The 25,436-nt window shown below is 47.2% G+C and overlaps 1 protein-coding gene across 1 annotated transcript; it reads right to left on the minus strand.

The window, feature by feature from the left end:
- Positions 1-7,820: 7,820 nt before the first annotated feature.
- Positions 7,821-25,311, minus strand: LOC120920315 (acyl-coenzyme A thioesterase 1-like). The gene is made up of 3 exons (XM_040332324.1): positions 24,707-25,311; positions 16,815-17,017; positions 7,821-8,515 (listed from the first exon to the last, which is right to left on the minus strand). The coding sequence occupies exons 1-3, from the start codon at positions 25,263-25,265 to the stop codon at positions 7,916-7,918; spliced, it is 1,362 nt and encodes a 453-aa protein (XP_040188258.1). The 5' UTR covers positions 25,266-25,311; the 3' UTR covers positions 7,821-7,915.
- Between the last annotated feature and the right edge of the window lie 125 nt (positions 25,312-25,436).

Below are 25,436 nucleotides of genomic sequence, written 5' to 3' on the forward strand. Positions count from 1 at the left end.
TATTCGGATGGCGCTACCCTTTGGGCTGCTTTAGCAGATTTAGTGAGTAAAAGACGATTCGCGCTTTTCTGTATGTTACAGTGTGATGAATGTGCTTACTCCATTACGAACGGTAGTTTTACCAGAACGAGCGCTCCCGTCTCATAACTTGCTTCTGAGCATGCGTGATTTTTTCACGTCGTTAAAGCCCACACACGACCATTTTTTACAACGTTAAAAACGACACCGTTTAAAACGTCGTGAAAAAATAGATCATGTTCGAAAAAAATTTGGCCATTTTTTAGATCGTGAAAAATGCTCTGAAGCCACACACACACACAATCGTTTTTAATGACATTAAAAAAAAATTCATTTTTTAAAACCCGAAAAATGGTTGTGTGTACGCGGCATAAGTGTGTGAAGTCAGGCAGTTAAGGGCACAAGCATTCTCTGACTTTCAGCCTCAAGCAAAGCCGAATCGGGAGCCACATAACTCCTCTAAATGGAGATGGAGGTGACTTCATGGACTTCAGCATGTCAGACTCGAGCCTTCAGTCCTCACCAATTCATGATCAAATCTTCAGCAAAACTATCTTAGTCTCTGCTGCCCCTTTTCTTTACACCTCTTTTAGGGTCCAGAAGCAGGCGAGGGATCCGAGAAGAGGAGGATCTGGGCTGCTCTGTGCAAAACCACTGCACAGAGCAGGCAAATATAACAGGTTTGTTATTTATAAAAAAAATTAAAAAAAAATACTTTATCTCTTTAATCAGATGTTCAGGGGTGTCATTTATCCTTAATGGCACCCCCATGCATTGGAATACACTGTGCACCATTTGGTTCTGTGCATCACATTTTAAAAACAGTTCTGGGACTTCTTTACCCGTGTTTCTCTCTAGTACAGCAGCCTATTCAAATGAATGGGCTGCTTTGACTACGTGCGCAAACTCTTATGCAATAGCGTGAACCAAGATTAAAGGACACTTGAATTGTTAAAAATATGGAGACTGCGATTGAACACCGCTTTTTAAAATGGCCTCCAAAACCAGTACATTTGTTTCTAAGCACCTGAATCAGTAGTGTCCAGTGCTAGACATTTATCACCGAAAATAAAACAGGCTTCTGTTCAAAAAAAAATAATACTTTTTATATATATTTATTTTATATAAATTTGTTATAAGCAAAGAAATGCAAACCTTGATCATATCAAATCAGAAACAATATTTGTGTCATAAATGAAGATCAAACTACTTTGAAAAGCCCTGAATGCAGCAAAAAATTTTGGCAAAATGTGCAGAGGCAACATTAACATAACAAGCAGATAGAATAGATGATGCAAGTATTATTCTAAAAAGTATATAAAAGTAATACAGTTTAGTTTTGCGGCATACAGACACAATTTAAAACCTTTGGACTGTTGTATTTTTAACACTTGTAAGATACAAACATATTATCCCCAATATGCCCTGGGCTTATTACAGCCCACATTTGATGACACCAAAATTGCCTTGCATAGAAGTCTACACCATCTGCGTCATGTCACTCTATCTCAAGGGAGCTTACAATCTAATAATCCAACCATAAAAACGTATACAAGCACTCATGACAATTTTAGGCAGAAACCTATAAGCGGTGTGTTTTTTGGGTTATAGGAAGATACATGGAGAAAATATACAATCCCCAAGTTTCACAATTGGTCAGTAAAGCCTACTACCATGTTGGGGGACCAACAGAGAGGAGAGAACTCATAAGTTATCCAGGCAACGTTAGTACTTGCATAACAAAGTACTTTTTTTCAGGGCTTCAAAGATGTTCCGGAATACATCAGCAGGTATCTAAAAGGCAACTCTAGATTCCTAAATTATGGAAATACTCGTCTGGAAGCTTACACTGTAAATACACAGTACAGGAACACTTTAATCTGCGTACAATATAAACGATGAGTATTTTTGAGGGAGGAAAAATCAGTCTATCACACTGACTGCATGGTCATTCCAGAACCTTTCCATACATTTAAATACTATCCTGTACGGTTCCCTCCATAATAAGTGCAAATGTTAGTGCAAAACAAGTTAAAAGAGGAACTTCACTCTACCTAGCTAAAAACATTTTTTTCTAGTCCATGGCAATTTTATTTTTTTCCATACAAAAACCAACTTACTGTCCATAGAGCCCATTGGTGGCCTTCTTCCAGCCAAAGTTATTTTTAATCTCTCTGCTCCCAGACCACCATCCAGTACCAATAACCAACGCATGTGCAGACACCTATTGTCTCGGTCAAGTCCCATAGACTGACAGAGATCTGCTGCTTTCTGCATATGCCTGGGGGGGTTAGCTGACTTTTTCAGACATGCCACAGGTAGTTGCAAGGTCCTATAGACCCCTGGCATGTCTGTGTCCCTTTTCCAATTGTAAGACGGAGGCAGGAGGAAGCAGAGGAAGTCCTTCTTGGGTGAAGGTACCTTTTAAGTGCTTTTATCATTTGAACTTAGAATACATTTTTATTAATAATAAAATAACATTAATATTACAATTTAAGAAGACCTTTTAAGTAAACTAAAACCAAAAGGCACAGAGTTTTAACACCATGAGACGGTATTTAATGACTTATTCACCCTGGAAGTGTGTTCTTTTCACAGTTCTCACACAAACCCACAGGTAAAATGGTTATTGTTTTTCTCTAACACAGGTTACCAATTAATGTAATGTACTTACTATGGGGGAAAAAATGCTACTGTTTGAGGGCCTTAAAGTGGAGCTAAAGTCTAAAATACTTACCTTGGCTCCAATGGACTTGGGTCCATCGTAGGCCATTTTGATTGACTTACATAACTGTGGCATAACTCTTGCGCCTGCGCAGGAGTTCAGTTACCCTGGCACACAAACAGTGGTGGAAATGTATACTGAGCGCCTCAGTACAGGTATACTGATGATGGGCAGTTTAGTGTACATTCTATATAAAAATGGAATACCTCTAAATGGGTGGGATTTTCTGGGCAACAACAATTATAGGTGACAACTAAGGTCATAAAAAGATTACATTTATTACAAAAATAGATGACAGACTAAATATCACAATGACAAAATATCAAAATACATTATAAAAATTATTTGGAAAGAATCATCTCTGCCCTTAGCCTTGTCCTGTGGCATGCAGTGATCTACAGTACTTTTCTAGAATGATGTTTTTATAATGTATTTTGATATTTTGTCATTGTGATATTTAGTCTGTCATCTATTTTTGTAATAAATTTTATATTTTTATGACCTTAGTTGTCGCCTATAATTGTTGTTGCCCAGAAATACCCCCCAATTAGAGGTATTCAATTCAATTTTTTATTGATCAAGGGATGATGGCAACGTCATGCCACGACACATGAGCCAACTTTTTCTAGTGTACATTCTAAGGCAGACGGGTTTCTTTTTGTCTTTGGAATAAATAGCCTGCATATGCGCAATTCAAAAATAAAAAAGTGGGCTTTAATTCTGCTTTAAGTACAGCTGAGCTACAGCAATCCAAGTGAATAAAGAAGCGATCAAATCTATGTGTCCGATTTATAAAAAGCAATATATATCTCCCCGTACCCCACTCCTATAAAGTACAGTGATGAGCTTTACAAATGCCCCTCTGCTTTGCTTCGGGACTCTGAAGCAAGCAACGCCCCAATCAAATTAATGACTGGAAAACAGCAGTACGGAGAGGGATGAGATCAATCGAAGAAGGTTACATGCCGGATCTTTACCTTGTTATTGCCAAAGTATACAGGCCCATTCACACCAGATGCAGTGGAAATGTGTTGGGCCCCCATTTCAAGGCAAAATGTCTGGTCTCCTTTTCTGCCCCTTTCAGGACCTTTCCGTTGCAGTGGTGTGTGCTGAAAAAGAGTACCGAGTGCTTCAGCGCAAATCAATGCACCGCCTTGCACGGTGTAGCCAACAATTTACCTTTATCAAACGTCTGTGTGACATCTAAATAAAGTTTGTTGGAAAAAAAATAAAAAATAATAGTGCAATGCGTCAAGATTGGCACATGAGCACTGTGCCAAACAGGTCGGACCGTGCCGAACAGCAACCGCTGCGTTGTAGCACAGTGGCTGAAAATACCCTTAATAATCATATATGCAAAGGCTGTTCCTAACAGCTAGAACTATAGATTTTCCTTAACGTGGAAGAAAACTACGACTACTCTAAGGCCCCTTTCACACAGGCGCCTCTGTGGAACAAATTCCACTTGCTCAGCCGAGGACCACTCTGCTGATCTCCGCCGAGCAGGTGGATGACAGGTCCGGTCCGCTCTGCATCTCTCCCTCTATGGGGAAATCGGATGGAAACAAACCACCTGTCCATTTTCATTTGATCCTATCCAATCCTCCAGATAGAACCCTCATCTGTCTGGATTTTGCAGACAGGATCGGTTTGGATAGCGGCAAATGTGTCCACTGACATCCGCCACTCCATAGGGGAGACTGCAAGGTCCAATCAGGTCTGTCTGAAAAACTGACAGGCAGACCTGATTGGACAAGGGACCTTAAAAATGGTCCTTCCTCCATATTCCTACCTATCCTGTAACAATAAATAAAAACGATCTGTGTAGGTACCTACTTTCAATCTGCTGCAGTTTGATCCCGCAACTCTGTGTAAAGGTCTGTGAATCTAGGGCAGTGTTTCTCAACTCCAGTCCTCAAGGCGCCCCAACAGGTCATGTTTTCAGGCTTTCCATTATTTTGCACAGGTAATTTGATCAGTTTCACTGCCTTGGTAATTACCACAGCCATTTCATCTGAGGGAAATCCTGAAAACATGACCTGTTGGGGCGCCTCGAGGACTGGAGTTGAGAAACACTGATCTAGGGAGCCATGTGGCCCCCCCGGAAGGCTCCTATTGCCCAGCCCTTGCTGGAGTTCCATCTTCTCCTGCAGCTGCTCACAGACAAAGAAGCGCTTAGAGTTGTGGGGCCACATGACCAGATCACTGTAACTTAAATATAGATTGGCCCACACATCTTTATTATACAGGCAGGATAGGTAGAAGGAGGGGAGGGGGGAGGGAATATTTTTAAGAATAGTTATAGTTAGGCTTTTCTTCCATTTTAATGAACCCTTATCATAGAAAATATTGTATTTTGATAACAGTTTATGGTTAATACTTGACTTCATGAAATAAAAACGAATATTTTTCAAGTATGTGCGGAAGCTACACAGTTTAGAATGCCATTACAAGAAGTATAATCTAAAAAGGAAGATACAAAGTTTGGCCAGATTCAGGAAGGGAGCGCGTAACTCTGTGCGGGCGTAGCGTATCCTATTTACGCTACGCCTCCGCAACTTTGACAGGCAAGTGCATTATTCACAAAGCCCTTGCTCCGTAAGTTGCGGCGGCGTAGCGTAAATTGGCTGGCGTAAGCCCGCCTAATTCAAATCTGTAAGATGTGGGCGTGTTTTATGCAAAATCATCGTGACCCCACGTAAATGACGCTTTTTACAAACGGCGCATGCGCCGTCTGTGAAAGTATCCCAGTGCGCATGCTCCAAATTAACAAAAGCCAATGCTTTCGACGTGAACGTAAATTACGCCAAGCCCTATTCGCAAACGACGTAATCAACGGAAAATTCTACGCTGGCCCGACGTCCATACTTAACATTGGCTGTGCCTCATAGAGCAGGGGTAACTTTATGCCGGAAAAAGCCTTACGTAAACGGCGTATCTGTACTGCGACGGCCAGGCGTACGTTCGTGAATAGGCGTATCTAGCTGATTTACATATTCTAGGCATAAATCAGTGTACACGCTCCTAGCGCCCAGCGTAAATATGCAGTTAAGATACGACGGCGTAGGAGACTTACGCTGGTCGTATCTTAGACAAATTCTGGCGTATCTGATTCTTTGAATCAGGTGCCAAGATACGACGCCTCACACTCAGAGATACACCGTCGTAACTCCTACCTGAATCTGGCCCTTAGTCTGCAAATAACATATACTGCAACAGTTTCAAGCATCTTCACTCTTTGTCAAGTTCAACAGGACACCTGCCAAACATAACAATATATTTTAAATAACTTCTATTTCACCGGAGAATAGAATGGTTTACGGTACTAGCAGCCACGACCAAAAATAAACTATCACCCAGAAAATAATTTTTTGTATATATATATATATATAGACTTTGAGGTCTCCTTCTGACTTTACCTCACAACAATAGATACCATACGGATTTCCGTTTATATTCTACTGCTGTAACTAGTGTGAGGTTGATTGTCATTAGTTTTGTTTTTAATACTGTATATTTTTTTATGTATAATAAATGAATTTTTTACTGTATCTACCTGTGTCATTAGTACCGAGAAAGTCCACATATATACAAAAATTCTTTCTGGGTGATAGTTTATTTTTGGTTTACGGTACTAGCAGCCGCGACCATTCTATCCTCCGGTGCCCCTTTCTCTATTAAATCCTGGATGATGGTACATTATATGATTATTTAAACAATTTGATCTGAGGCTATACTCAAATTTTGCAACCTTTATTTCACATGCCTTTGTAATTTTCTCCACATTTACACGCAAACTACACCAACCAGCTATAGTGATAGTTCAGGAATTGGGAAACCTAGAACAATGCCAGGAGTGCTTTAAGGAGTTATCTTTTATCAACTTTTTTTTTTAAATGAAAGACATGGGGGGGGGAATTCAATAAAGCAACAACATTTTTCTAGAGGTATGGCCCCTTTAAATTGATCTGTGCTTAAAGGGGAGGTTCACTCTAAAAACTACTTTTTCTTATTACACTGGCCCCCCACATTACAATACGATTAAGCCTATTATCTTTTTTTTGATGCTGTACATACCTTCGTACAGCTATTCACCCGTGGCTTCCGGGTTGCGAGTCCCGCGGGAGTGGGCGTTCCTAACATGTCTGTGATTGACGTTTTGACCAAAAACGAGCTCCCCCCCCGTCGTGTAAGCCGCGTCACGGTTGGCGAAAGGACCCGAACGGCGATGTGCATGCGCAGTATAGCGCCGACTTGCCGTTCGGTTTCTTTCGCCAACCGTGACGCGTCTTACGCGACGGGGGGGAGCTCGTTTTTGGTCAAAACGTCAATCACAGACATGTTAGGAACGCCCACTCCCGCGGGACTCGCAACCCGGAAGCCACGGGTGAATAGCTGTACGAAGGTATGTACAGCATCAAAAAAAAGATAATAGGCTTAATCGTATTGTAATGTGGGGGGCCAGTGTAATAAAAAAAAGTAGTTTTTAGGGTGAACCACCCCTTTAAGTCAAAAAAGCTTTGCACCAGTGGAAACGAATACGCGAATATCCAGATCCAGCTTCTACTACTGCCACTTTTAGAATCTGTCACTATGGCTGTGAGAAAGTCTAAAAGAATAACCGCACATATGTTAACCGGCGGTAATTGCAATCAGCTCTGAGTTGGCCAATAGGAGAGAGAGAGGTACCAGTTCTTACAGTTGGGCATATTTGCTGGGAAGATGCCATAACAATCAATGACTCATTCCCAGTGCCATTCGGCTGCCATCTAGGAGATTCCCCTGCCAATAGCTGAAAGTAAACCAAGGAGTGGCGATGCTAATTGATATCACTGTCCAAGTATGGCCATGGCCATGTCTGGGTAATGACATCAAGGGTCATGTAGAGCTGCAATGAAATTCTAAAGAGTGTCCACCACATGAATTCCTCAGACTGTTGCTGCAACTGCTCATGCACCCTTGAAAATGTTCTAGTTTGTCCCAGTCCATGGCAATAACTTTTGCTGAACACCTTAATCATAGTGCAGGTAAAGATATAAAATTGGCATTTGAAATAAAATAAATAATAATCTGGTAATATGTGGAATAAACCTGTATTTAGCATGTATGGTTATCAGAATACGATATCTTCAATAATGATCATTTTATGATCTCATTCCTATGGTTTCACCTTCACATTTTGCTGGAGGGGCTTTCCTGAGTTAAGTGCTTGTGGAAGAAAGCCTGAATTCTCTTCCAGGAGTCGACTTGTGCAAAATTGTGCGCTTTTGGTTCCCCTCCCCAAACACATGGAAGACCAACAAGCTTATGTATGAAAGCTTTACATAGTGGGTAGTAAGGAGGCTCAATATAATGTCCAGCTTTAGGATAGTACACAACCTCTGGCTTTTCTTTCCCGTGTTCTTCCAAAAGATTGCAGGCTGTCTGGGCATAAAAGTCGCTCTTCCAGTTCCGGTCATCTTCTCCCACGATAAAGAGAAACTTGCAATGTGCTCTCCAAATGGGAATAAGGCTCTGACGATTCGGTTCTTCTAGTGGATTGTTAAAAACGTCCCGGATATCCATAAATCCTGGCTTTGGGAACGTAGCTTTTTTTGGGTCATAGCCAATGGCAGGCAATGTGATGTCCTTGTAGTGAAGGTCTGCTGCAACATTGGCCACAGCTCCATTTACAACAGCTGCTGCAGTTATACCTTTAAGGAAGGAAGCCATAGAAACCACCAAATCTCCACCTTTAGAATGACCAAGAAGACCTATTCCTGGACCTTTAACCTGAAGTAGAAAGAAAGACATTGCTCTATCAGCTTACTATTGCGACAGATGGCCAACAAGCTTTTCAGGGGAAAGCAATCCAAAACAACTACACATTTAAAAGGGGTTGTAAAGGTTTGTTTTTTATTTTCTAAATAGGTTCCTATAAGCTAGTGCATTGTTGGCTCACTTACCTTTTCCTTCGATTTCCCTTCTAAATGTTTTTTTTTCCTTTGTCTGAATTTCTCACTCCCTGTTCCTCCTCAGTAAGCTGGTCAGTAAGCTGTTCTGGCTGACTAACCACCACTCGGATGATGGTGTGAAGTTTACTGAGGAGAAACAGGAAGTGAGAAATTCAGACAAAGAACAAAAAAAATTGGGTGTGGCCAATCACAGAATTATCAGCTCTGTGGGAGGGAGGGGTTTGCCTGAGTAAACTATTTTCTTTTCCTGTAAAAAGTTGCTTTAGTTAAGATGGAGATCCAACTTTGGAGGCAACTTCCATTGAAATCTATGGGTACAAGTTGCCTAGAAGTCGCCTTGAAGTAGTACAGGAACCTTTTCTGAAGTCGCTGCGACTTCACTTCAGTAGTACATTAAGATGGCTCTCATTGACTAACATGGGATTTCTGCTGTCAAGCGACTTGGGGCGACTTGAGGTTATATGTCAACTAGTGCTGTCAGTTAAACGCGTTATTAACGGCGTTAACACAAACCCATGTTAACGCCGTCAATTTTTTTATCGCGCGATTAACGAGGCGGCGTTCGGGGGTTATACCGGGATGATGCCTGCAGCCGCAGGCATCATCCCGGTACCGTTGTTTAGAGCGGGCGATCAGCTATCCAAACATAACAACCGATGCGGCTAAAAGCCGCTCGGTTGTTATGCCGGAGGAGCGGGAGGGGACATCCCCCCCCTCCCGCCGCCTTTCGCCGCTCTGACCGGGCCTCCCGTCCCACCAGGAGACCCGATCCTCCATCCGGCGCCTTCTGTGTCCAGGCGGAGACTGACACTAAGCCGTAAACGGCTTTGATTCAGTCTCCGCATTGAAACCACGGAAGCGGCGTCATGACGTCACTTCCGGGTTTCTCGGCTGCCAATGGCGCCGGATTTAAAAAAGTACACAGTATTCAGAATCGCCGTTTTCGGCGATCTGAATACTTTGAAGTGCAAAGGAGGGCTCGGAGGTCTTTTAGACCCCCGATCCCTCCATAAAGAGGACCTGTCACCACCTATTGCTGTCACAAGGGATGTTTACATTCCTTGTGACAGCAATAAAAGTGATCAAAATGTAAAAAAATAAAAAAACACAATTTAATATTATAAAAAAAAAAAAAAAAAATAAGAAAACTAAAAAAAAATGTTTAAGGGTGAACCTCCTTAATCGTGCGATTAATCGTGAGTTAACTATGACATTAATGCGATTAATCGCGATTAGAAATTTTAATCGCTTGACAGCACTAATGTCAACATATGTCTACATTACTGTGGATGGCCTGCCAGGACTTAGAATCATTTGATTAGATCAGGGTTTCCCAAGCAGGGTTTCATGGAACACTAGGGTTCCTCGAGCTAGGAGCCATTTCTGTCTCTCAGATAAGTTCCCACTGATCTTTTTAGGTATCTGTAAAAGAGTAATTCTTCCCTATGACCTCGAGTGTAAGGAGCATTCTTCCCACTGACCATCACACTAATGTATCATGAGTTGTAGATATAGGGCTGGATTCAGATACAATGGTGTATCTATCTGCCCGGCGTAACGCATCTCAGATACGTTACGCCGCCGTAATTTAGGGCACAAGTTCTGTATTCAGAAACAACTTGCGCCCTCCTTAGTTACGACGGCGTAACGTATGTGTGTCGGCATAAGCCCGCCTAATTCAAATGTGGATGATGTGGGTGTGTTTTATGTATATTAACTGTGACCTTGCGTATTACCCTGTTCGTGAAAAAATCCCAGTGCGCATGTTTGAAATTCCGCCGCAAATCGTCATTGCTTTCGACGTGAACGTAAATTACGTCCAGCCCTATTCGCGAACGACTTACGCAAACGACGTAAAATTTTCAAATTTCGTTGCGGGAACGACGGCCATACTTAACATACTTAAAGGGGTGGTTCACCCTAAAAACTACTTTTTCTTATTCCACTGCCCCCCCACATTACAATCCGATTAAGGCTCTTATTATTTTTTTCATGCTGTACATACCTTAGTACAGCATATTCACCCGTGCATCCGGGATGCGAGTCCCGCGGGAGTGGGCGTTCCTCACATGCTGGTGATTGACGTTTTGCCCAAAAACGAGCTCCCCCCCGTCGCGTAAGCCGCGTCACGGTTGGCGAAAGGAGCCGAACGGCGAGTCGGCACTATACTGCGCATGCGCATTGCCGTTCGGCTCCTTTCGCCAATCGTGACGCGGCTTACGCAACGGGGGGGGAGCTCGTTTTTGGGCAAAACGTCAATCACACACATGTGAGGAACGCCCACTCCCGCGGGACTTGCAACCCGGATGCACGGGTGAATATGCTGTACTAAGGCATGTACAGCATGAAAAAAATAATAAGAGCCTTAAATCGGATTGTAATGTGGGGGGGCAGTGGAATAAGAAAAAGTAGTTTTTAGGGCGAACCACCGCTTTAACCGCATATACGCCTCATATAGCAGAGGTAACTTTACGCCGGGAAAAGCCTAACGCAAACGGCGTAAATGTACTGCGTCGGCCGGGCGTACGTTCGTAAATTTGCGTATCTAGCCGATTTACATATTCTAGGCGTAAATCAGCGTACACGCCCCTAGCGGCCAGCGTAAATATGCAGTTAAGATCCGACGGCGTAAGAGACTTACGCCGGTCGGATCTAACAGAAATCTATGCGTAACTGATTCTATGAATCGGGCGCATAGATACGACCGGCCATACTCAGAGATACGACGTCGTATCTCCGGTGTGAATCTACCCCATAGTCTTTTAGCAGGGGTACCATGAGACCAGAAAGTTTTTTTTTCAAGGGTTCCTCTTTGTTGAAAACGTTGGATTAAATGCTTAACAGTTTACCGCCTTATTCCAAGGAAATGTCATGCAAGACCTTGCAGGGGAAAGTGTGACTGAATTAGGTCCGATCAACATTGAGAAATATTGGGTGGATTGAAACAACAATATTTAAGTGGTCAGAACTTTTTTTTAAACCACCCAGCATATTTAGTCCTGGATGTCTGGGTGAAAGTTGAAAATATGAAAGTTGTTAACCCACTCTTACCCATTTGCTGATTTTTGCTACACCAAGCCAATTACACCAGACTAACAATATCAAACAATTGCATGGTTGTTTCATTAACACATTTGAGTATTGTCCAGCATATCTAAAAACGATCGCTTTGCACTGCTTAAAGTGGAGTTCCACCCAAAAATTTAACTTCTGCTCATTTGTCTCCTCCCCCCTCCGATGCAACATTTGGGCCCTTTCGGGGGGGGGGGGGGGAGGTGGGGATAGAAGCGGACAGGTATCCCTGTTCCCACCTCCAAGAGCCACAGCTGCAGCTGTTGGGGTCATCGCTCGGCTCCCTCCTCCTCCTCCAGTAGGGCCAGTAGGAGAGAGAGGAGCGGAGCCGCATGCACAGTAGGGTTCACTGCCATTAGGCTACACTGCCAGGTTCCCTTACCCGCAATGGCGGCGGCAGCACCCGACAGCTGAAGTAGGGGCAGGGTGTATAGCGAGGGATGTAGTGTTTTCTACGAGATGGGGGCAGGGTTCATTGTGAGGGGTGCAGTGTTCTAGGAGGTGGGCTCAGGGTGTATAATGAGCGGTACAGTGTTCTACGAGGTGGGGGAAGGGTGTATAGTAAGGAGTACAGTGTTCTGTGAGGTGGAGGACGGGTGTATTGTGGGGGGGTGCAGTGTTCTATGAGGTCAGGGCAAAATGTATTGTGAGGGGTGCAGTGATCTACGGGGTGGGGGCAGAACGTATAGTGAGGGGTAGTGTTCTATGGGGTAGATCAGTATGGGGTGAGGGGTGCAATATTCTGTGGGGCGGAGGGTGTATAGTGAGGGGTACAGTGTGATCAGTATGGATGGGTGAAGGGCCTGCCCTCTGTACTAATCAGCATGGAGGGGGTAGTCGGAACCGCAAGGGATTGACACAGCCAGCCATGCTCTGCACTTGCACCCGCTGCTCTATGTCGGTCACGAGAGCCGGGCACAGCACCGATCACTGGGATCCAGCTTCCCTGACCCACACTGAGCTGAGCAACAGGGTCTGGGGCAGAAAGGGACTATTTATCAGACTTTTCTTGCATTTAAAGCCCCAGCGGATTGTTATAGAAGAAGACCGTATGTTATAGAAATGTCCGTAACCGCAGTGCAGTAGATCACTCCGCCTGCACCCGAAAGTGGTTAAATAGTCCCCTTTCGGCCCCGTAAACCAGCTAAACAATGGGACCTGGAATGTTTTTTCTTTTAAAATAGCTGCAGAGCAGAGGTGCCCAGGGTTTGTGAGTTGGGCTCCTCTCTCTGTTGCCGGAAACGCATATGGAACTTCCAGGGCCAGGCAGAGCGAAGCATTTCAAGCGCTCGCCTATGCACCTAGATGATTCTTGGGGGGAAAAAAAACAAAAACAGATCCCATACTTCTCTTTTAAATTAGTTAATTTTGATTATAAAAAATGCACACACCCAAACCCCCACCTATTAAAAATAAGAACAACGTTGTTCCTTACATACCTTAACACCCCCTACACACACACACACACACACACACACACACACACACACACACACACACCTTATATTTAGACACCTAAATACAACCATCAAGACTCATGTAGAGTAAAGCAATCTATATAAAAAAAAAAAAAACACACACACACAAATCTATTTTGTCCTGCTGTGCAACCAACCAATAGTTCACAATACAGTATAAATCATTCACAGTCATGAGGGAACCGATGTCCAATAGCAGATGGTCGTAGATATAGTCAGATATATCAGATATATTAGATATAATATAGCGATAAAGCAGCCAAAACATTAGTCAATTACATTTTTTAACAAAAAAATTTAATAAAAAATAAAAGATTTCCCAGTGGCAGCTGGTGCTCCATTTTTTTTTTGGGGGGGGGGGGGCAGAAAACAGAGGTCGGTAGGACGTAGGGCAGCGTACAGAGGTCGGTAGTACATAGAGCAGCGTACATAGGTCGGTAGTACATAGAGCAGCGTACAGAGGTCGGTAGTACATAGAGCAGCGTACAGAGGTCGGTAGTACATAGAGCAGCGTACAGAGGTCGGTAGTACATAGAGCAGCGTACAGAGGTCGGTAGTACATAGAGCAGCGTACAGGGGTCGGTAGTACATAGAGCAGCGTACAGAGGTCGGTAGTACATAGAGCAGCGTACAGAGGTCGGTAGTACATAGAGCAGCGTACAGAGGTCGGTAGTACATAGAGCAGCGTACAGGGGTCGGTAGTACATAGAGCAGCGTACAGGGGTCGGTAGTACATAGAGCAGCGTACAGAGGTCGGTAGTACATAGAGCAGCGTACAGAGGTCGGTAGTACATAGGAGGTCGGTAGTACATAGAGCAGCGTACAGAGGTCGGTAGTACATAGAGCAGTGTACAGAGGTCGGTAGTACATAGGAGGTCGGTAGTACATAGAGCAGCGTACAGAGGTCGGTAGTACATAGAGCAGTGTACAGAGGTCGGTAGTACATAGGAGGTCGGTAGTACATAGAGCAGCGTACAGAGGTCGGTAGTACATAGAGCAGTGTACAGAGGTCGGTAGTACATAGGAGGTCGGTAGTACATAGAGCAGCGTACAGAGGTCGGTAGTACATAGAGCAGTGTACAGAGGTCGGTAGTACATAGGAGGTCGGTAGTACATAGAGCAGCGTACAGAGGTCGGTAGGATGTGTTTCCTGAGTTCTAGCCCTGTTGGCTGGCCTTAGATCTCCCCTGGCTGGCTGGTTGGATTCTACTTGGCTAGCTGGGCTGGGCTCAGCCTGTCAGAGAAGTATACATTGTGGAAAGTAAATAGCCAGAGGTGTATATAATGAAATGCAAAGTGCAATGGTTAGGAGTAACATAGTTCATGAGTTAGTAAATCAAAGTTCACAGGTGAGGACACTGAGGAGTAACTGGATGGAGAGTTCATAGGTCAGGAGTAAGTAAGTCCCGTCCTCCATGCTCAGCCACTTTTTGCTGCATCTGCATACAGTCAGCCCATAGAAGTGGATGCAGATGCTGCAGCCACACGGACACAGTCGCATGTCGAAATTTGACATAGAAGAAAAAATAAAAATGTATTATTCAACACCAGCTGATTAAGCATGCAGTTGTAAGGGGGATGCTGGACAAGGGACATGTCGGTCATACATGTTAGCAGCCACTCCTAATCTCTGAACACTGCACTACTTTAGTCATGACCTGTAAACATTGCATTACTTACTCATAACTTGCGAACTCTGCTTAGTGCTCACTCAGGTGGGCGCCGAGTCCCGTCCTCCGTGCACGGCTGCAGCGATGCTGTGGGGAGAAGGTCACTTGTCAGCGGGTCTGCACCTTGGGCATGGGATCTACCCGCCACCCGCTCACGATTGATGGGTTACCGAGCTCCGATTTAAAGGATAATTTAACCTTTATGGGGGAAAAAAATCATGTAGGAGTGGGTCCATTGATCTGAACACACAACGTCTGCGTTTGGATCTGTGCACCCGCTCCTGCACAAATGTAAAATTTAGAATTGCAACCGTCTCCGTGCAGCTGTTGTGTGCGCATCCATTTCTATGGGCTGCCCGCATGCAGCTCCGAGGTGGATACAGACGCAGAAAAAAGCAGCCGTGCACGGAGGACGGGACTCGGCGCCCACCTGAATGAGCCCTAAGCAGAGTTCGCAAGTTATGAGTAAGTAATGCAATGTTTACAGGTCATGACTAAAGTAGTGCAGTGTTCAGAGATTAGGAGTGGCAGCTAACATGTATGACCGACATGTCCCTTGTCCAGCATCCCCCTTACAACTGCATGCTTAATCAGCTGGTGTTGAATAATACTTTTTTCTTTTCCTTTAACAAGTGTTTTTCCTTTCCTTTTAGTGGCCCTTGAAGTAAACTTGCCTGACCTGGTGCGTTACACTTCCGCTAATCCTCACCTCACATGTATCCTGAGTGCCTAAATATGAAATACTAAGTGGACAGGACAGATGTGAAGGGTGGATTGCGGGAGACAGTGTAGCCGTGAAGGATCGCAGGAGGCAGTGCGGGGCGCCATACAGACACGGGGCCAGATTCAGGTATATCTGCGGCGGCGTAACGTATCGCATTTACGTTACGCCGCCGCAAGTTTTACGGGCAAGTGCTTGATTCACAAAGCACTTGCCTGTAAAGTTGCGGCGGCGTAGCGTAAATTCCCCCTGCGCAAGCCCGCCTAATTCAAATGATCCGGGTAGGGGGCGTGGATCATTTAAATTAGGCGCGTTCACGCATCGATCGTACTGCGCATGCGCCGTCCCTAAAATTTCCCGACGTGCATTGCGGTAAATGACGTCGCAATGACGCCATTGATTTCGAAGTGAACGTAAATGGCGTCCAGCACCATGCACGGACGACTTACGCAAACAACGTAAAATTTTCAAATTGCGACGCGGGAACGACTGCCATACTTAACATTGGAAACGCCACCTAGGGGGCATGTTTATCTTTACGCCGTGTATCTCTTACGGAAACGATGTAAATTTACTACGACAGGCAAGCGTATGTTCGTGAATCGGCGTAACGACTCGTTTGCATATTCTACACCGACTGCAATGGAAGCGCCACCTAGCGGCCAGTGTAAATATTGCTCCCTAAGATACGACAGCGCAGGCCGTCGTATCTTAGGCATGTTTAAGTGTATCTCAGTTTGAGAATACACTTAAACATACGACGGGCTTAGATTCGGAGTTACGTCGGCGTATCTACTGATACGCCGGCGTAACTCTTTGTGAATCTGGCCCATTGCCTCTGCAAGCAGCGATGCTGTGTCACTTGTCAGCGGGTCTGCACCTTGGGCATGGGATCTACCCACCACCCGCTCACAGTACATTTATTATTTTTTCCAGCTGCAGTCTGGAAAGCATTGCACCTTCGATCAGTAGATCACGATGCAATGTAGGCTCCTGCAGACATGTCCTCTGGCTTTCAGACCATACTTCTGTTTGCAAGCCTGAGGACATGTCACAGGGGAAGAGGTGGAGGGAGCTGGCACATGTTACATGTTTCACCCTAAATACAGGTGTAACTTGTAAAATGTTCCTGATCCTTTAACTCTATATATTCATGCCTCCCACAATGACGCTCACCTTAGGATGCTGCAGCATGTAATTCATCGCTTCTTCAAAGTACTCCAAGTGAAAAGCTTTCATATCCTTTGGGAGATCTTCATAGTTGTAGTACGCCAATGCCATCGTGGCAAACCCTCTACTGGCTAATAGGCTTGCTTTGTATTCCAGGAGTCCTCCGCCTGTCCCTTGAATTTCAATTACACCGGGAAATGGTCCGGGTCCTGTGGGCGTAATTCACACACATTACTATACCTGCAAAAGGATCTCCTTCACAGTACTAGCCAAATGGAACTGTAAAGCAATTCTAATTGTTAAACAATGACCTGTATGGAATAGAAGTCATGTTTTACACCATCGATAGGACATATGGATATATGATCTTTCAATTGCTGTGTACTGTTGTCTTGTTCTTGTTCATGCCTTACGTACTTTACATCGTGCTACATATTCCAGCACAGGACAAGGGGAATGGACAAGATCAAAAAATATTGATATTTTCAAAAGGACCTTACATGGGAGCGAAGGCACGAGAATTGTTATGCTCCCTCTTCTTCGTCTCCTGTACCACGTCTGCGGTCTCTCACCGTCTCCTGTACCACGTCTGCGGTCTCTCACCGTCTCCTGTACCACGTCTGAGGTCTCTCACCGTCTCCTGTACCACGTCTGAGGTCTCTCACCGTCTCCTGTACCACGTCTGCGGTCTCTCACCGTCTCCTGTACCACGTCTGCGGTCTCTCACCGTCTCCTGTACCACGTCTGCGGTCTCTCACCGTCTCCTGTACCACGTCTGCGGTCTCTCACCGTCTCCTGTACCACGTCTGCGGTCTCTCACCGTCTCCTGTACCACGTCTGCGGTCTCTCACCGTCTCCTGTACCACGTCTGCGGTCTCTCACCGTCTCCTGTACCACGTCTGCGGTCTCTCACCGTCTCCTGTACCACGTCTGCGGTCTCTCACCGTCTCCTGTACCACGTCTGCGGTCTCTCACCGTCTCCTGTACCACGTCTGCGGTCTCTCACCGTCTCCTGTACCACGTCTGCGGTCTCTCACCGTCTCCTGTACCACGTCTGCGGTCTCTCACCGTCTCCTGTACCACGTCTGCGGTCTCTCACCGTCTCCTGTACCACGTCTGCGGTCTCTCACCGTCTCTTGTACCACGTCTGCGGTCTCTCACCGTCTCCTGTACCACGTCTGCGGTCTCTCACCGTCTCCTGTACCACGTCTGAGGTCTCTCACCGTCTCCTGTACCACGTCTGAGGTCTCTCACCGTCTCCTGTACCACGTCTGAGGTCTCTCACCGTCTCCCGTACCACGTCTGAGGTCTCTCACCGTCTCCCGTACCACGTCTGCGGTCTCTCACCGTCTCCTGTACCACGTCTGAGGTCTCTAACCTTCTCCTGTACCACGTCTGCTGTCTCTAACCTTCTCCTGTACCACGTCTGCAGTCTCTAACCTTCTCCTGTACCACGTCTGCAGTCTCTCACCTTCTCCTGTAGAATGTCTAGCACTAAATAAGCCCTTTGTGTCTTAGTTTACTTTCAAACTGGGGCGAGGTGGAATTAGCGGTTCACTGCTGTTATGGCGGCACTTTTAACCTCCACTAGCGGCTGAATAAAGGGTTAACCCCCACTCCTCTACCGCCCGAAAGACGCTGCTTGCAGGACTTCTTCTAACATTCTGCAAGCGCACCACCCTAGTGTGAAAGCACGCCATCTCTCACACTGGGGCTGCAGGTGAGGCGTTTTTCAGGCGCTATTTTTTTAGCCCAAAAGCACCTGAAAGATCCCCAGTGTGAAAGGGGGCCTAAAGTGGGCTTACTTCCCATGTACTGCAGTTCCTTCTGCAACTCTATGAAGGGACCCATGGTGGAATGCTTTGCAGAGGCAGTTTGCATCCATTCAGAAAACGATAATGCTGCTTCCAGAATGTCCGTTTTTATCCAGCCAAATGGGAATTTTACATTGAAGGCCTGCATTATCACCGCAAGACAAGTGATTTCCTTATGGTATAGTGCAGTGCCCTCAATAGGCAAGTCTGACAGGTGGTGCTGCCTGTGAAACTTGGTATGGGACGTTAAAAGTGAAGCTGAGCATCGAGGTTTACAGTATTCTGTACTCACCCAAGCAGCTGCTATGTTCATTTAGAGGTAGGTGGTCAGGGTGCAGCTCTGTTTAATTGTCCTCTTTTAAGCCACTGCTTGTTACAACCTGGTGATCCCCATTGCTGTCATGGGCATGAAACTGTATCCCAGCAGGGTGGCTGATCTCTCATCACGCTCTATTGACTTTAGAAATGTAAACCTGGCAAGCTACTTGTTCTGGGTATTGTCAATGTTTTCATATTGTGTCCATATTGTTCAAACATTGACCTTCTTTGTTTCTAATATAAGATCTGACATGCTTCTGGTTGTCAAAAAAAAAAAAAAAAAAAAGAAGAAGAAAAGTTCCCCTGTCAGTAAACGTTCCATGTTTAGTCAGTAAAAGAAAGCAGCAGGAGGGTTGGCAACCCTGGTCCTGTGTAGGTTCAGACAGGATACAGCCTCCTCTGTCCCTGGTCTGATCATTCCTCCATGTCAGTGGTTTTCAACTCCAGTCCTCGGGGCACACCAACAGGTCATGTTTTCAGGATTTTCCTCAGTTGAAACGGCTGTGGTAATTACTAAGGCAGTGAAACTGATCAAATCACCTGTGCAAAATATTGAAAAGCCTGAAAACATGACCTGTTGGTGTGCCTTGAGGACTGGAGTTGGGAAACACTGCTCCATGTCATACCCGGTGACCTCAATCCCATATATTACCCAGTGACCCTGACGTCCCTCCATGTCATACCTGGTGACCCCAACCCCATATATTACCCAGTGACCCCAATGTCCCTCCATGTCATACCTGGTGACCCCAATCCTATGTCATACCCGGTGACCCCAATCCCATATATTACCCAGTGACCCTGATGTCCCTCCATGTCATACCTGGTGACCCCAATCCTATATATTACCCAGTGACCCTGATGTCCCTCCATGTCATACCCGGTGACCCCAATCCCATATATTACCCAGTGACCCTGATGTCCCTCCATGTCATACCTGGTGACCCCAATCCTATATATTACCCAGTGACCCTGATGTCCCTCCATGTCATACCTGGTGACCCCAATCCTATATATTACCCAGTGACCCTGATGTCCCTCCATGTCATACCCGGTGACCCCAATCCCATATATTACCCAGTGACCCTGATGTCCCTCCATGTCATACCCGGTGACCCCAATCCCATATATTACCCAGTGACCCTGATGTCCCTCCATGTCATACCCGGTGACCCCAATCCTATGTCATACCCGGTGACCCCAATCCCATATATTACCCAGTGACCCTGATGTCCCTCCATGTCATACCCGGTGACCCCAATCCCATATATTACCCAGTGACCCTGATGTCCCTCCATGTCATACCCGGTGACCCCAATCCCATATATTACCCAGTGACCCTGATGTCCCTCCATGTCATACCCGGTGACCCCAATCCTATGTATTACCCAGTGACCCCGATGTCCCTCCATGTCATACCCGGTGACCCCAATCCCATATATTACCCAGTGACCCCGATGTCCCTCCATGTCATACCCGGTGACCCCAATCCCATATATTACCCAGTGACCCCGATGTCCCTCCATGTCATACCCGGTGACCCCAATCCCATATATTACCCAGTGACCCTGATGTCCCTCCATGTCATACCCGGTGACCCCAATCCCATATATTACCCAGTGACCCTGATGTCCCTCCATGTCATACCCGGTGACCCCAATCCCATATATTACCCAGTGACCCTGATGTCCCTCCATGTCATACCCGGTGACCCCAATCCTATGTATTACCCAGTGACCCCGATGTCCCTCCATGTCATACCCGGTGACCCCAATCCCATATATTACCCAGTGACCCCGATGTCCCTCCATGTCATACCTGGTGACCCCAATCCCATATATTACCCAGTGTCCCAGATGTCCCTCCATGTCATACCCGGTGACCCCAATCCCATATATTACCCAGTGACCCCGATGTCCCTCCATGTCATACCTGGTGACCCCAATCCCATGTATTACCCAGTGACCCTGATGTCCCTCCATGTCATACCCAGTGACCCCAATCCCATATATTACCCAGTTACCCTGATGTCCCTCCATGTCATACCCGGTGACCCCAATCCTATGTATTACCCAGTGACCCTGATGTCCCTCCATGTCATACCCGGTGACCCCAATCCCATATATTACCCAGTGACCCTGATGTCCCTCCATGTCATACCTGGTGACCCCAATCCCATATATTACCCAGTGACCCCGATGTCCCTCCATGTCATACCCAGTGACCCCAATCCTATATATTACCCAGTGACCCCCGACAACCCTCCACATCAAACCCAATGATGCTGATGTCCCTCCATGTCATACCCAGTGACCCTGATGTCCCTCTGTGTCAGGGATATGCAATTAGCAGACCTCCAGCTTTTGCAAAAAGTCCCATCATGCCTCTGCCTCTGGGTGTCATGCTTGTGGCTGTCAGAGTCTTGCTATGACTGATGGGACTTGTAGTTCTGCAACAGCTGGAGGTCCGCTAACTGCATATCCCTGCTCTATGTCATAGCTGGTGACCCTGATCCCATCCATGTCTTACCTAGCAACCCCAACGTCCCTCTAAGTCACACCCAGTGATCTCAACGTCCCTCCGTGTTATATCTGGTGACCCAGATCTCCCTCCATGTCATAGGTTTAGACCGCATACAGCCTCCTCTGTCCCTGATCTGATCATTCCTCCATGTCACACCCAGTGACCCTGAAGTCCCTCCATGTCATACCTGGTGAAACCAATCCCAAGCCTTACCCAGTCACCCTGATGTCCAGATGACTCCGATACTCCTCCATATTATACCTGGGCCCCCCTATGTCCCTCCATGACACACCAGGTGACCAGGCCCGGATTTCCCACAAGGCCACTGAGGCCAGGCCTTGGGGCGGCAGGGCGCCAAGGGGCGGCAGTGGCATGGATTCCTCCGACGCCCGTAACATACAGTTAAGGGCGGTAAGTTATGGGGGAATCTGCTCGCTCGTTAACAAGTGATTGCGGCGATGTCACCGAAATCACTTGTAAAATGTGTGCTCCCGTCCGTCCTCCCCTTCCCCCCCACATACCTCTCTCTGCTGGCTTTGTCTTCGGGACTCCGTCCTCCCCCCAGCCACCGAGTCTGTCTCCTGTCCCTGCTGCCGATGTACACAGTGAGAGGGGAGAGCTGTGCTCTTCCCATCTCAGCTGTGACAGGAGTTCTAGCACAGTGCTAGGACTCCTGTTTTGGAGGTGACAGGGGTCAATAAAGAGAACCTGTCACCTCCAATTGCTATCACACAGGAAATTGTTTTCTCCTCTATGATAGCAAAAAAGTGAAAAAAATAGATAAAAAAAAAAATAAAAAAAAATAATAAGAAATAATAATTAACCACTTGCCGCCCGCCAATGACAAATTGACGTCGGCAAAGTGGTTGTAGAATCCTGACCGGACGTCATATGACGTCCTCAGGATTCTGAGCCGCTGCGCGCCCCCGGGGGCGCGCATCGCAGCGATCGTTGTTGCGGGGTGTCAGTCTGACACCGCGCAACACCGATCTCGGTAAAGAGTCTCTCACGGAGACTCTTTACTACGTGATCAGCCGTGTCCAACCACGGCTGATCACGATGTAAACAGGAAGAGCCGTCGATGGCTCTTCCTCACTCGCGTCTGACAGATCGGCGGCTCTCCTGACAGGGGGGGTTCGCGCTGATTGTTTATCAGCGCAGCCCCCCCTCGGATCGCCACATGGACCACCAGGGATGCCCACCAGGGATGCCCACCAGGGAAGGGAAAAAAAAAAAAAAAAATCAAAAAAAAAAAGTCTGAAAAAAAAAAATGGAAAAAAAAAAAGATGCAAGAAAAAAAAGATGCCAATCAGTGCCCACAAATGGGCACTGACTGGCAACAAGTAAATCAGTGCCGCCCCACAGTGTCCATCAGTGCCGCCCCACAGTGTCCATCAGTGCCACCCCACAGTGTCCATCAGTGCCACCCCACAGTGCCCATCAGTGCCACCTGTGCCACCCCACAGTGCCCATCTGTGCCGCCTATGAGTGCCCATCAGTGCCGCCCATAAGTGCCCATCAGTGCCGCCCATGAGTGCCCATCAGTGCCGCCTATGTGTGCCCATGAGTGCCGCATGCCAGCGCCGCCAATCAGTGCCACCTCATCTGTGCCTGTCAGTACTACCTCGTCGATGTCCATCAGTGCCATCTCATCTGTGCCCATCAGTGCCACCATATCAGTGCCCGTAATTGAAAGAGAAAACTTACTTATTTACAAAAAAATTACAGAAAAAAATAAAAACGTAATTTTTTTCAAAATTTTCGGTCTTTTTTTAGTTGTTGCGCAAAAAAAAAAAAAATCGCAGAGGTGATCAAATACCACCAAAAGAAAGCTCTATTTGTGGGGAAAAAAGGACGCCAATTTTGTTTGGGTACAGTGTAGCACGACCGCGCAATTGCCATTCAAAGTGCGACAGTGCTGAAAGCTGAAAATTGGCTTGGGCGGGAAGGTGTATACGTGCCCTGTATGGAAGTGGTTAAATTAATAAAATAAAAAAGTAATTAAAAAGGTAAAGAATAAGAAAATTATACAAAAATAAAAAAAATATTTGAACTAACCGTGCCGCCCCTGCCATCCGGTTGCCATTCTCCATTGATTTGGGGAGGGGGGGGGGGGTACTTCGGTTGGCGGGGAGGGTGTGCATTGCGGAACCTGGCCTTGGGGCGGCAGTGAGAGCAAATCCGGCCCTGCAGGTGACCCCCAATCCCATGTCACATCCAGTGACCCTGATGTTCCTCAATGTTACACCGAGTGATCCCGATCCCCTGTCCTGGTGACAACAGTCTGATCATTATTCCACGTTACACACTTGGTGACCCCATTACCCCCACGTCACACCGAGTGACCCTGATCACCTGTCCTGGTGACTCCAGTCCCTCAATGTCACACCAAGTGACCCTGATCACCTGTCCTGGTGACCCCAGTCCCCCAATGTCACACCGAGTGACCCTGATCACCTGTCCTGGTGACCCCAGTCCCTCAATGTCACACCGAGTGACCCCAATCACCTGTCCTGGTGACCCCAGTCCCTCAATGTCACACCGAGTGACCCTGATCACCTGTCCTGGTGACCCCAGTCCCTCAATGTCACACCGAGTGACCCTGATCACCTGTCCTGGTGACCCCAGTCCCCCAATGTCACACCGAGTGACCCTGATCACCTGTCCTGGTGACCCCAGTCCCCCAATGTCACACCGAGTGACCCTGATCACCTGTCCTGGTGACCCCAGTCCCTCAATGTCACACCGAGTGACCCTGATCACCTGTCCTGGTGACCCCAGTCCCTCAATGTCACACCGAGTGACCCCAATCACCTGTCCTGGTGACCCCAGTCCCTCAATGTCACACCGAGTGACCCTGATCACCTGTCCTGGTGACCCCAGTCCCTCAATGTCACACCGAGTGACCCTGATCACCCAATGTCCTGGTGACCCCAATCCCTCCATGTCCCACCCGGTGACCCCGATCCCCTGTCCTGGTGACAACAGTCTGATCATTATTCCACGTTACACTTGGTGACCCCAGTCCCCCCACGTCACATTCCCCCCCGAGTGACCCTGATCGCCTGTCCTGGTAACCCCAATCCCTCAATGTCACACCGAGTGACCCTGATCACCTGTCCTGGTGACCCCAGTCCCTCTATGTCACACCAAGTGACCCTGATCACCCAATGTGCCGGTGACCCCAATCCCTCCATGTCCCACCCGGTGACCCCGATCGCCCAATGTCCTGGGGTCACTCACCAGGCGGTATGAAGAGAGTGGCCCGCACTCTGCCCTCCCTCACCGGGATCCTGCGGACTCCTTCCCCCAGGAAGCTCCTCTCCTGGACGGCAGTGCTGAGCACATCTCCGGCCGGCTCCTGGTGGAGGGAGAAGCGGACAGTCAGGGGGATCCGCACGTCCTTCTTCACAAACCTCCTCAAACCATTCCGGGGCTCCAGAGCCCACAGGGGCCCCTCCGCTTCTACTCCGGAGAACGTGCCGCCCTCCAGCGCCGGGCTCCGGCTCAGATCCAGCTCCCCTCCGCTCCCGGCTCGGTACCGGCCCAGGGAAGTGAACGACTCCCCGCCTTCATCGGTCAGCTCGGTGCGGACAGACACCTCCTGCCCGGGGATCAGCCCGATCACCTCCAACCGGAGAGGATCATCGAACAGGCAGCGCTCCGGGGACACCCGCAACTCTACAGAGCCGGACATTGAGCGCCGAGCGGGAGCAGAATATGACACTGCACCGGACACGGAGCGCAGAAGACTCGTCAATCCAGCAAAGGACCTGAACAGAGAACGGTTCATCCATTGCATGACAGCCAACTTCTCCTGGGGGCGGGGCTTCGCTGTGGACGGGACCTGGGCAGGGCGGGATCGACTCGAGGGGGCGGAGGAAATTAGCACTAAAGATCAGAAACTGCACGACAGCGAGCTGAACAAGAGGCGGGGCTTCAGCGGGGGCGGAGTTCTTGGGCGAGAAAAGAG

Source organism: Rana temporaria, chromosome 13, assembly GCF_905171775.1.
Source record: "Rana temporaria chromosome 13, aRanTem1.1, whole genome shotgun sequence".
Taxonomy (NCBI): domain Eukaryota; kingdom Metazoa; phylum Chordata; class Amphibia; order Anura; family Ranidae; genus Rana; species Rana temporaria.